The 12,547-nt window shown below is 59.9% G+C and overlaps 1 protein-coding gene across 1 annotated transcript; it reads right to left on the bottom strand.

The window, feature by feature from the left end:
- Window positions 1–1,198: 1,198 nt before the first annotated feature.
- PMVK (phosphomevalonate kinase) lies at window positions 1,199–11,693 on the bottom strand. The gene is made up of 5 exons (XM_073552390.1): window positions 11,536–11,693; window positions 2,655–2,718; window positions 1,935–2,087; window positions 1,665–1,794; window positions 1,199–1,563 (listed from the first exon to the last, which is right to left on the bottom strand). Exons 1-5 carry the CDS (start codon window positions 11,628–11,630, stop codon window positions 1,418–1,420), a joined length of 588 nt encoding a protein of 195 aa, XP_073408491.1. The 5' UTR covers window positions 11,631–11,693; the 3' UTR covers window positions 1,199–1,417.
- Between the last annotated feature and the right edge of the window lie 854 nt (window positions 11,694–12,547).

The following is a 12,547-nucleotide window of genomic DNA, read 5'->3' as shown; positions in this document are numbered from 1 at the left end:
CACAACTGGTGGACCAGAAAATGAACTCACAACAGGAAAGACTGTCTGCAATCACGCAAAAAACCCTGCAAAAAATGCCCAACACGTCTAATAGAAAAATACTGAAGTCACTAGACTTCGCCCACTATCTCAGCAATCTGGTATATTCTGAAAGCAGAGCAAAAAGAGTCCAATCTAATAAGGGACAAAAACAAACTGGCACAAGCAGTAACATAAGGATAGAAATTCAGCACAGCCCCAGCCGGGGCTGGCTGAACACACAAAACTGAAATAGACAAAACCAGATCAAATGTGAACAATAGCAAAAGAACACTTAGCTGAGCATGCAGGGACTGAGCTGGAAACTAAGACCTCAGGAGGCAGGAAAAAAAATCACCAGCAGGGATAGAGGGAGTCAGCTGTCTTAAATCCAGTCAGAAACTCCAGATCTCCAGTCATACTCCTCATTATCAGGTGGCAGGCATCTGTTAATTAGATCAGCTCCATTACCTCCAGTAACCACCAGAGGGAGCCCGGAAAGAGAACTCTAGACCCCTCTGTCAATATAACCAGCTCCACTACCTTCACTAGTAACCAGAGGTAGGCCAGAAAGCAAATTCACAACATCCTCCGTGCTAAAACTACGCTATTAGTGGGTTGGCTCCTTACCCGATATTGATATCAGAACTAGGAGCTGGTGGCAGCAAAGTGTGTTCTGGGGTATTTGGGAGATTCTGGCAGTGATGGAACGGAGGTGTTACATGTGTATTTCCTGCCTGGGACAGGCAATAGCCTGTACACAGCAAGGCAGCCCTTCTGGCGACTACTTATCCTAGATGTAGTTCCCCAACTGACCGGAGGGTAAGGCGAGCGCCAGAGAGCTGCAAGATACAAAACAGGAACTGGAAGGTGGGATATAATAAATTCCTGACGAACTGGGGGCAACTAAACACCCCCGGTTCATGACAAGAGCATCATACTATGTAGAGGGGAGCTGTGCAGTGGGAGACTCGGAACATTATTAAATGTTAAGTGGGCACTTATTGTTATAGGGGAACTCACTGTCCCCCACTGATCGTATCCACACACCAGCTTTCCCCCCGTTATTGGTGTTCACGTACCCCCTTTCCTATCTTCGTGACAATGGTGCCCAAGTACCCCCTTTCCCCCAGCTAATGGACCATGCTTGATGGTAGCTTATAAAGCACAGGACGCCAAATTGGTTCCAGTCTTTAATCCCGAGTGGTAGAGATGAGGCTTGATAATTTCGTGAACTCGGAGCAGACGCCAACCCTCTCCATCTCGCCTGTATTACTGGTCTTGGACCACCATCGCCTCCTCTCAGGAGGCCATGCAGACTCTCCGTCCTTATGCACGCGCTGCCTCATCACTGATTCTGCAGCTGGTTGGTCCACGTCTCCCGTATGTCCCACACCTCTCACACTGGGATCAGTCTGCTGAGGATAAAGGCCTGCAGTCCATGAAGCTGTTCATCCAGTGACGCCTGATCCCCGTCATTAGTGATGATCCAATCATATGTCACCCCACTGTCCAACCCGCATTCCGACTCCGCATCATCGACTCCTGGAAAAAAAGAGCTCAGTTTAGTGATCATGGTACAGGTACATGGTATGGGATCAAGACTTACAGGGGAATACACTGCTCATTGGGGGGGGACGACTCACCCACAGTGTACACCCATCCCCGAGATTTTCGTGCCTCCGGAGAGGCCACCACACGGACTGTCTGCACTGCAGCACCGTACTCAGTCAAGAACCAGTCTACATCTGTCCGTCGTCGCGTGTCGCTGACGATCTGGGGGGGAAATCACACAACAGAATATTCTGTGTCATTCGGGCCACTTCTCTAACAAAGATGCCACCTTGTGGCCACATCACCACGAAGCAGCAGCTGTATGTGATATGGGGATGGAGAACTCACTGACCATCTCTTACCCACACTGGCTGCGTCACCCCCTCCACAATCAGCCGGCAGAAGAATCCGGGGTCTGCGTTCCTCTTCTCCTCCCCCCAGTGGATCATGTCTGCCCGGTACCTCTCCTTATATTCGCTGGCGTCCAGCAGACGCTCGAAGTCCAGCACCCGCTCCTGTGAAATGAGGCAGACTGTGGTTACAGCGGTGGCAGTATGGTGCGGGGTGATTACTGATGATCTCTTAAAGTGAGACCTTTTATGATTGTCTTTTCCTGACCTAAATAAGAGCCGAGTGCATGCTTAGAGGAAAGAATCTGATACACAGAGTCAGATACTTGTTCCTCTCCTCAGCAAAAGTTGGCACACAACTGAAATTTATTCTTAGAACAAAGAATCTTGTAACAGACAGGAAGTGGGTGTTGCACAACTTCTGAATAGTAATGGTGTCAGTCTGTGATTGGTCCATGCCAACTTCACTCTATATCATGGTGTCTTCACTTCACATTCCAAAGATACTTTCCAGGGTGTTGTTCCAGGATACCGACACCATTGTGTCACATCTTATCTGAACGGACTATATAAAAGGTTAATAGTTGATTTCATTAATTGGATTTCACTCTCTCCTTCACCCCCCCCCCCCCCCCTCACATACACGAACGGCCTTCAGCCTGACCCTCAGCATATTGATAGGGTAAATGCAGGGGACACATGATGATGGAGAATCGACAGGACAAGACTTACCAAGGCAAACTGCTGCTTTAGGGGTCCGGACAGGCGCAGGATGGCACAGACGTCCCCACCCAAACTGAAACCAGAAAGAAAGGGTCACAAGTCACCCCACAGGTATGGCTAATAGTAGGATAAGACACACTGTAAACTGTGTTCCAAATTATTATGCAACAAGTTTAGAAGTGATAAGGTTAGAATTTTTTTGTTTGTCATTTAAACTCATTGATGGTGATGTGTGTCAGGGCTCTTTATATCACTGAAAGCAATTGCAGATACCTGTGCAAGTTAGTTTGGCAGGTGTGTCCAAATAAAGGCAAGACTACTTAAGAAGACTGTTCCACTTTATTAAGCAGCCTACATTTTTTGCCAAAATGGGAAAGAAAAAGGATGTGTCGGCTGCTGAGAAGCAACAAATTGTGGAGTATTTAGGTCAAGGCATGACTACAATCAACATTGCCAAGACACTTCATCATGATCATCGCACAATCAAGAAGTATGTAGCCGCACACACGTGTGCGTGCTGATAAGGAAAAATTGAGGACTCTTTCCAACAGGCAATTGTGTCAGGTTAAAAGAGCAGCTGCAAAAATGCCTTGTCATAGCAGCAGACAAGTTTTTGAAGCTGCTGGTGCCTCCAACGTCCCCCGAACAACAAGATGCAGGGTCCTTCAGAGGTTTGCAGCTGTGCGTAAGCCATCCTGTCGATCACCTCTATCCACTGCACACAAGCAGAAATGGCTCCAGTGGGCCAAACGATACATGAAGACTGACTTCCAAAATGTTTTGTTCACCGATGAGTGCCGTGCAACGCTCGATGGTCCAGATGGATGGAGTGGAGGATGGCTGGTTGATGGACACCCCATGAAAACACGGCTAAGGCGCCAACAAGGAGGAGGTGGAGTAATGTTTTGGGCTGGAATCATGGGGAGAGAGATTGTCGGCCCCTTTAGGATCCCTGAAGGGGTAAAGATGAACTCCATAATCTATGTGGAGTTTCTAAAACAGCACTTCCTGCCATGGTTCAAGAGGAAGAACCGTGCTTTCCGCAGCAAGATCATTTTCATGCATGATAATGCACCGTCTCATGCTGCAAATAACACATCTGCATCTCTGGCTGCTATGGGCATAAAGGAGGACAAACTTATGGTGTGGCCACCATCTTCCCCTGACCTCAACCCCATTGAGAACCTCTGGAGCATCATCAAAAGTTGTGTCTATGATGGCGGGAGGCAGTTCACATCTAAAGGCCCCGTCACACTAAGTGACTTACCAGCGATCCCGACACCGATATCAAGGTGTCAGGATCGCTAGTAAGTCGCTATGTGATCGCTGGTGAGCTGTCACACAGACAGCTTCACCAGCGATCAGCACAGCGATGCCGAGCGCCCGGCATCGCTGTAAAAAATAGAATCAAAATAAAAAATATAGTTATTCTCACCTTCCGACGTCCCGTTCAGCCATCCCGCCTCTCTCCACGCTCCGGTCCCAGTGATCCTTTGCACGAATGACCGCGAGACTGTCACGGTCTCGCGGGATAACAAAGTCTCGCGGTCATTCGTGCAAAGGATCACTGGGACCGGAGCGTGGAGAGAGGCGGGATGGCTGAACGGGACGTCGGAAGGTGAGAATAACTATTATTTTTATTATTATTATTTTTTTTTTTTTTTTTTTACACCTGATCGCTGGTCTCCCGCCTGTCACACACAGCGATGCGTGCTGGCCAGCGGGAGACCAGCAACCAAAGAAATGTCCAGAGGTTTCTTCCAGCGATCAGTGATACCGGCAGGGGGGCTGCTCGCTGATCGCTGTCACACACAGCAATCTCGCTGGTGAGATCGCTGCTACGTCACAAAAGTTGTGACTCAGGGGGCCTTAAGCAACAGCTCTGGGAGGGTATTCTGTCCACATGCAAAACAATTGAAGCACAAACCATCCAAAAACTGACAAATTCAATGGACCAGAGAGTTCAGAAGCTTCTTTCCAACAAGGGGTCCTATGTGCAAATGTAACATCACCTAGAATAAAGTTTTGACTTGAAAACTGATTTCATTTTGTAATAAGCTGATAATGCTTATAATTTCACAATTCACCATTTTTTTGTTCAAAATTAAAAGGTTGAAAACTCTGCTGTGCATAATAATTTGGAACATGCATTTTGAGCGTGCGTTATTTTTAAAAATATACTGTTTTCATAGGCAGTTTGTTCAAAAACATTGCAATTATACTAGAATATTAGATGACTGGAAAATAACAATGACTGCAATTCATATAGGTAATTTAGAGAAAATATGAGGAAATATTTTTTGCATAATAATTTGGAACAGTGTAAAGTGTCCCAGTACAACGCCACCACCACTACACCACTGTCACCTCCACCACTACACTGTCACCAGCAGTGCACTGCCGCAGTCATCACCACTTCACCAGCAGTACAACACCGCTACTTCCGTTGCCACCACTACACTGTCACTGACGCCTCCACCACTACTACATCTCTCTCCCTATACATGGTGTCCCCCTCTCTCTTGTGCTCGATGTCACCTCTCTTGCAGCCCGGTCTCCCCCTCTCCCAGTGCCCCGTCTCCACGGGCCCCGTCTCCCAGTGCCCGGTCCCCCCTCTCCCAGTGCCCGGTCCCCCCCTCTCCCAGTGCCCGGTCTCCCAGTGCCCGGTCTCTCCCTCTCCCAGTGCCCGGTCTCCCCCTCTCCCAGCATCCCGTCTCCCTATGCCCGGTCTCTCCCTCTCCCAGTGCCCGGTCTCCCCCTCTCCCAGTGCCCGGTCTCCCTATGCCCGGTCTCTCCCTCTCCCGGTCTCTCCCTCTCCCAGTGCCCGGTCTCTCCCTCTCCCAGTGCCCGGTCTCCCCCTCTCCCAGTGCCCGGTCTCCCCCTCTCCCAGTGCCCGGTCTCCCCCTCTCCCAGTGCCCGGTCTCCCCCTCTCCCAGTGCCCGGTCTCCCCCTCTCCCAGTGCCCGGTCTCCCCCTCTCCCGGTCTCTCCCTCTCCCAGTGCCCGGTCTCTCCCTCTCCCAGTGCCCGGTCTCCCCCTCTCCCAGTACCCGGTCTCCCCCTCTCCCAGTGCCCGGTCTCCCCCTCTCCCGGTCTCCCCCTCTCCCAGTGCCCGGTCTCCCCCTCTCCCAGTGCCCGGTCTCCCCCTCTCCCAGTGCCCGGTCTCCCCCTCTCCCAGTGCCCGGTCTCTCCCTCTCCCAGTGCCCGGTCTCTCCCTCTCCCAGTGCCCGGTCTCCCCCTCTCCCAGTGCCCGGTCTCTCCCTCTCCCGGTCTCCCCCTCTCCCAGTGCCCGGTCTCCCCCTCTCCCAGTGCCCGGTCTCCCTATGCCCGGTCTCTCCCTCTCCCAGTGCCCGGTCTCTCCCTCTCCCAGTGCCCGGTCTCCCCCTCTCCCAGTGCCCGGTCTCCCCCTCTCCCAGTGCCCGGTCTCCCCCTCTCCCAGTGCCCGGTCTCCCCCTCTCCCAGTGCCCGGTCTCCCCCTCTCCCGGTCTCTCCCTCTCCCAGTGCCCGGTCTCTCCCTCTCCCAGTGCCCGGTCTCCCCCTCTCCCAGTGCCCGGTCTCCCCCTCTCCCAGTGCCCGGTCTCCCCCTCTCCCAGTGCCCGGTCTCCCCCTCTCCCAGTGCCCGGTCTCCCCCTCTCCCAGTGCCCGGTCTCCCCCTCTCCCAGTGCCCGGTCTCCCCCTCTCCCAGTGCCCGGTCTCCCCCTCTCCCAGTGCCCGGTCTCCCCCTCTCCCAGTGCCCGGTCTCCCCCTCTCCCAGTGCCCGGTCTCCCCCTCTCCCAGCGTCCCGTCTTCCTATGCCCGGTCTCTCCCTCTCCCAGCGTCCCGTCTCCCTATGCCCGGTCTCCCACTCTCCCAGTGCCCGGTCTCCCACTCTCCCAGTGCCCGGTCTCCCACTCTCCCAGTGCCCGGTCTCCCACTCTCCCAGTGCCCGGTCTCCCACTCTCCCAGTGCCCGGTCTCCCACTCTCCCAGTGCCCGGTCTCCCACTCTCCCAGTGCCCGGTCTCCCACTCTCCCAGTGCCCGGTCTCCCACTCTCCCAGTGCCCGGTCTCCCCCTCTCCCAGTGCCCGGTCTCTCCCTCTCCCGGTCTCCCCCTCTCCCAGTGCCCGGTCTCCCTATGCCCGGTCTCTCCCTCTCCCGGTCTCTCCCTCTCCCAGTGCCCGGTCTCTCCCTCTCCCAGTGCCCGGTCTCTCCCTCTCCCAGTGCCCGGTCTCTCCCTCTCCCAGTGCCCGGTCTCCCCCTCTCACAGTGCCCGGTCTCTCCATCTCACAGTGCCCGGTCTCTCCATCTCACAGTGCCCGGTCTCCCCATCTCCCAGTGCCCGGTCTCCCCCTCTCCCAGTGCCCGGTCTCCCCCTCTCCCAGTGCCCGGTCTCCCCCTCTCCCAGTGCCCGGTCTCCCCCTCTCCCAGTGCCCGGTCTCCCCCTCTCCCGGTCTCTCCCTCTCCCAGTGCCCGGTCTCTCCCTCTCCCAGTGCCCGGTCTCCCCCTCTCCCAGTGCCCGGTCTCCCCCTCTCCCAGTGCCCGGTCTCCCCCTCTCCCAGTCTCCCCCTCTCCCAGTGCCCGGTCTCTCCCTCTCCCAGTGCCCGGTCTCCCCCTCTCCCAGTGCCCGGTCTCCCCCTCTCCCAGTGCCCGGTCTCCCCCTCTCCCAGTGCCCGGTCTCCCCCTCTCCCAGTGCCCGGTCTCCCCCTCTCCCAGTGCCCGGTCTCCCCCTCTCCCAGTGCCCGGTCTCTCCCTCTCCCAGTGCCCGGTCTCCCCCTCTCCCAGCGTCCCGTCTTCCTATGCCCGGTCTCTCCCTCTCCCAGCGTCCCGTCTCCCTATGCCCGGTCTCCCCCTCTCCCAGTGCCCGGTCTCCCCCTCTCCCAGTGCCCGGTCTCCCCCTCTCCCGGTCTCTCCCTCTCCCAGTGCCCGGTCTCTCCCTCTCCCAGTGCCCGGTCTCCCCCTTTCCCAGTGCCCGGTCTCCCCCTCTCCCAGTGCCCGGTCTCCCCCTCTCCCAGTGCCCGGTCTCCCCCTCTCCCAGTGCCCGGTCTCCCTATGCCCGGTCTCTCCCTCTCCCAGTGCCCGGTCTCTCCCTCTCCCAGTGCCCGGTCTCCCCCTCTCCCAGTGCCCGGTCTCCCCCTCTCCCAGTGCCCGGTCTCCCCCTCTCACAGTGCCCGGTCTCTCCATCTCACAGTGCCCGGTCTCTCCATCTCACAGTGCCCGGTCTCTCCATCTCACAGTGCCCGGTCTCCCCCTCTCCCAGTGCCCGGTCTCCCCCTCTCCCAGTGCCCGGTCTCCCCCTCTCCCAGTCTCCCCCTCTCCCGGTCTCCCCCTCTCCCAGTGCCCGGTCTCCCCCTCTCCCAGTGCCCGGTCTCCCCCTCTCCCAGTGCCCGGTCTCCCCCTCTCCCAGTGCCCGGTCTCCCCCTCTCCCAGTGCCCGGTCTCCCCCTCTCCCAGTGCCCGGTCTCCCCCTCTCCCAGTGCCCGGTCTCCCCCTCTCCCAGTGCCCGGTCTCCCCCTCTCCCAGCATCCTGTCTCCCTATGCCCGGTCTCTCCCTCTCCCAGTGCCCGGTCTCTCCCTCTCCCAGTGCCCGGTCTCTCCCTCTCCCAGTGCCCGGTCTCTCCCTCTCCCAGTGCCCGGTCTCCCCCTCTCCCAGTGCCCGGTCTCCCCCTCTCCCAGCGTCCCGTCTTCCTATGCCCGGTCTCTCCCTCTCCCAGCGTCCCGTCTCCCTATGCCCGGTCTCCCCCTCTCCCAGTTCTCCCTCTCTCTGCCCGGTCTCTCCATCTCACAGTGCCCGGTCTCTCCATCTCACAGTGCCCGGTCTCCCCATCTCCCAGTGCCCGGTCTCCCCCTCTCCCAGTGCCCGGTCTCCCCCTCTCCCAGTGCCCGGTCTCCCCCTCTCCCAGTGCCCGGTCTCCCCCTCTCCCAGTGCCCGGTCTCCCCCTCTCCCGGTCTCTCCCTCTCCCAGTGCCCGGTCTCTCCCTCTCCCAGTGCCCGGTCTCCCCCTCTCCCAGTGCCCGGTCTCCCCCTCTCCCAGTGCCCGGTCTCCCCCTCTCCCAGTGCCCGGTCTCTCCCTCTCCCAGTGCCCGGTCTCTCCCTCTCCCAGTGCCCGGTCTCCCCCTCTCCCAGTGCCCGGTCTCCCCCTCTCCCAGTGCCCGGTCTCCCCCTCTCCCAGTGCCCGGTCTCCCCCTCTCCCAGTGCCCGGTCTCCCCCTCTCCCAGCGTCCCGTCTTCCTATGCCCGGTCTCTCCCTCTCCCAGCGTCCCGTCTCCCTATGCCCGGTCTCCCCCTCTCCCAGTGCCCGGTCTCCCCCTCTCCCAGTGCCCGGTCTCCCCCTCTCCCAGTGCCCGGTCTCCCCCTCTCCCAGTGCCCGGTCTCCCCCTCTCCCAGTGCCCGGTCTCCCCCTCTCCCAGTGCCCGGTCTCTCCCTCTCCCGGTCTCCCCCTCTCCCAGTGCCCGGTCTCCCCCTCTCCCAGTGCCCGGTCTCCCTATGCCCGGTCTCTCCCTCTCCCGGTCTCTCCCTCTCCCAGTGCCCGGTCTCTCCCTCTCCCAGTGCCCGGTCTCTCCCTCTCCCAGTGCCCGGTCTCTCCCTCTCCCAGTGCCCGGTCTCCCCCTCTCCCAGTGCCCGGTCTCCCCCTCTCCCAGTGCCCGGTCTCCCCCTCTCCCAGTGCCCGGTCTCCCCCTCTCCCAGTGCCCGGTCTCCCCCTCTCCCAGTGCCCGGTCTCCCCCTCTCCCAGTGCCCGGTCTCCCCCTCTCCCAGTGCCCGGTCTCTCCCTCTCCCAGTGCCCGGTCTCCCCCTCTCCCAGTGCCCGGTCTCCCCCTCTCCCAGTGCCCGGTCTCCCCCTCTCCCAGTGCCCGGTCTCCCCCTCTCCCAGCATCCTGTCTCCCTATGCCCGGTCTCTCCCTCTCCCAGTGCCCGGTCTCTCCCTCTCCCAGTGCCCGGTCTCCCCCTCTCCCAGTGCCCGGTCTCTCCATCTCACAGTGCCCGGTCTCTCCATCTCACAGTGCCCGGTCTCTCCATCTCACAGTGCCCGGTCTCTCCATCTCACAGTGCCCGGTCTCCCCCTCTCCCAGTGCCCGGTCTCCCCCTCTCCCAGTGCCCGGTCTCCCCCTCTCCCAGTGCCCGGTCTCCCCCTCTCCCAGTGCCCGGTCTCCCCCTCTCCCAGTGCCCGGTCTCCCCCTCTCCCAGTGCCCGGTCTCCCCCTCTCCCAGTGCCCGGTCTCTCCCTCTCCCAGTGCCCGGTCTCTCCCTCTCCCAGTGCCCGGTCTCCCCCTCTCCCAGTGCCCGGTCTCCCCCTCTCCCAGTGCCCGGTCTCCCCCTCTCCCAGTGCCCGGTCTCCCCCTCTCCCAGTGCCCGGTCTCCCCCTCTCCCAGCATCCTGTCTCCCTATGCCCGGTCTCTCCCTCTCCCAGTGCCCGGTCTCTCCCTCTCCCAGTGCCCGGTCTCTCCCTCTCCCAGTGCCCGGTCTCTCCCTCTCCCAGTGCCCGGTCTCCCCCTCTCCCAGTGCCCGGTCTCCCCCTCTCCCAGCGTCCCGTCTTCCTATGCCCGGTCTCTCCCTCTCCCAGCGTCCCGTCTCCCTATGCCCGGTCTCCCCCTCTCCCAGTTCTCCCTCTCTCTGCCCGGTCTCTCCATCTCACAGTGCCCGGTCTCTCCATCTCACAGTGCCCGGTCTCCCCATCTCCCAGTGCCCGGTCTCCCCATCTCCCAGTGCCCGGTCTCCCCATCTCCCAGTGCCCGGTCTCCCCCTCTCCCAGTGCCCGGTCTCCCCCTCTCCCAGTGCCCGGTCTCCCCCTCTCCCAGTGCCCGGTCTCCCCCTCTCCCAGCGTCCCGTCTTCCTATGCCCGGTCTCTCCCTCTCCCAGCGTCCCGTCTCCCTATGCCCGGTCTCCCCCTCTCCCAGTTCTCCCTCTCTCTGCCCGGTCTCTCCATCTCACAGTGCCCGGTCTCTCCATCTCACAGTGCCCGGTCTCCCCATCTCACAGTGCCCGGTCTCTCCATCTCACAGTGCCCGGTCTCCCCATCTCCCAGTGCCCGGTCTCCCCCTCTCCCAGTGCCCGGTCTCCCCCTCTCCCAGTGCCCGGTCTCCCCCTCTCCCAGTGCCCGGTCTCCCCCTCTCCCAGCGTCCCGTCTTCCTATGCCCGGTCTCTCCCTCTCCCAGCGTCCCGTCTCCCTATGCCCGGTCTCCCCCTCTCCCAGTGCCCGGTCTCCCCCTCTCCCAGTGCCCGGTCTCCCCCTCTCCCAGTGCCCGGTCTCCCCCTCTCCCAGTGCCCGGTCTCCCCCTCTCCCAGTGCCCGGTCTCTCCCTCTCCCGGTCTCCCCCTCTCCCAGTGCCCGGTCTCCCCCTCTCCCAGTGCCCGGTCTCCCTATGCCCGGTCTCTCCCTCTCCCGGTCTCTCCCTCTCCCAGTGCCCGGTCTCTCCCTCTCCCAGTGCCCGGTCTCTCCCTCTCCCAGTGCCCGGTCTCTCCCTCTCCCAGTGCCCGGTCTCCCCCTCTCCCAGTGCCCGGTCTCCCCCTCTCCCAGCGTCCCGTCTTCCTATGCCCGGTCTCCCCCTCTCCCAGCGTCCCGTCTTCCTATGCCCGGTCTCCCCCTCTCCCAGCATCCTGTCTCCCTATGCCCGGTCTCTCCCTCTCCCAGTGCCCGGTCTCTCCCTCTCCCAGTGCCCGGTCTCTCCCTCTCCCAGTGCCCGGTCTCTCCCTCTCCCAGTGCCCGGTCTCTCCCTCTCCCAGTGCCCGGTCTCCCCCTCTCCCAGTGCCCGGTCTCCCCCTCTCCCAGCGTCCCGTCTTCCTATGCCCGGTCTCCCCCTCTCCCAGCGTCCCGTCTTCCTATGCCCGGTCTCTCCCTCTCCCAGGGCCCCGTCTCCCTATGCCCGGTCTCCCCCTCTCCCAGTTCTCCCTCTCTCTGCCCGGTCTCTTTACGCCCGGCGTCACCTCTCTCGGAGCCGCTCTGTGATATAATCCTTCCCAGATTTCCTCTTTCCGTTAAAAAGAAGCAGCAGCCGGGGACCCGCCATCACTGCCGACATCTAGGCCCCGCCCCCACTGATGCGTCTCCATAACGCCAAGCTCCGCCCACACACGCCCCGTAAACTGTTTATCTACGCCCACACACTGACTCGTCTCCGCCCAGTCTCCAGTGATTCAGCTCACTGTCACACCACCCAATCAAGAACATCGGAAGGACGGAGCAGCCTATCACAGCGCAGAACTGACCAAGGTATGACTCCCCCTCCTGTCCTGACTTCTGCTCCGTCCCTCACTGGTGACTGGCTCATTTGTTTCTCGGCGGTTACGTTACCTCCTGTGGGTCCTAGTCATGTGACAGTAGGTGTTGGGGGCATATTAGCCTCCCACAGATGTGTGGTGCCAGTGGATCTTTCCTGCTTTCTAACAATAGGTTCTTCAATCACTGCACCACACAGTTCTGGCTGTCCCATGTAAGGCAACGTTCACACGTTAAGGATCGGTATATTGAACGAGCAGTGGGCGTTAAGCGCAGGAGCGGGAACGTGCCTGTGGGAGCCGCAGGATTGGTGACGTGCCTGTGGGAGCCGCAGAATTGGTGACGTGCCTGTGGGAGCCGCAGAATTGGTGACGTGCCTGTGGGAGCCGCAGAATTGGTGACGTGCCTGTGGGAGCCGCAGAATTGGTGACGTGCCTGTATGAGCCACAGAATCGGTGACGTGCCTGTTGGAGTGGTGACGTGCCTGTATGAGCCGCAGAATCGGTGACGTGCCTGTAGGATTGTTGAAGTGCCTGTAGGAGCCGCAGAATTGGTGACGTACCTGTAGGAGCCGTGACGTGCCTGTAGGAGCCGCAGAATTGGTGACGTACCTGTAGGAGCGATCACGTGCCTGTAGGAGCCGCAGAATTGGTGACGTGTCTGTAGGAGCGGTGACGTGCCTGTACGAGCCGCAGGATTGTTGATGTGCCTGTAGGAGCG

Source organism: Dendrobates tinctorius, unplaced genomic scaffold (genome assembly GCF_039654945.1).
Source record: "Dendrobates tinctorius isolate UK_male_01 unplaced genomic scaffold, ASM3965494v1 ptg000189l, whole genome shotgun sequence".
Classification (NCBI taxonomy): Eukaryota; Metazoa; Chordata; class Amphibia; order Anura; family Dendrobatidae; genus Dendrobates; species Dendrobates tinctorius.
Note: the sequence above shows the minus strand (reverse complement) of the source record. Positions and strands in the feature narration are given on the sequence as shown.

Excerpts from the sequence above, each read along its gene's own strand:
- PMVK (XM_073552390.1), bottom strand. The coding sequence starts at position 11,630 with ATGTCGGCAGTGATGGCGGGTCCCCGGCTGCTGCTTCTTTTTAACGGA. Across the intron at positions 2,719-11,535 it reads ACAGAGCGGCTCCGAGAGAG|TTTGGGTGGGGACGTCTGTG; the intron begins GTGACGCCGGGC and ends TTCTGGTTTCAG. Across the intron at positions 1,795-1,934 it reads GGGTGACGCAGCCAGTGTGG|ATCGTCAGCGACACGCGACG; the intron begins GTAAGAGATGGT and ends TTTCCCCCCCAG.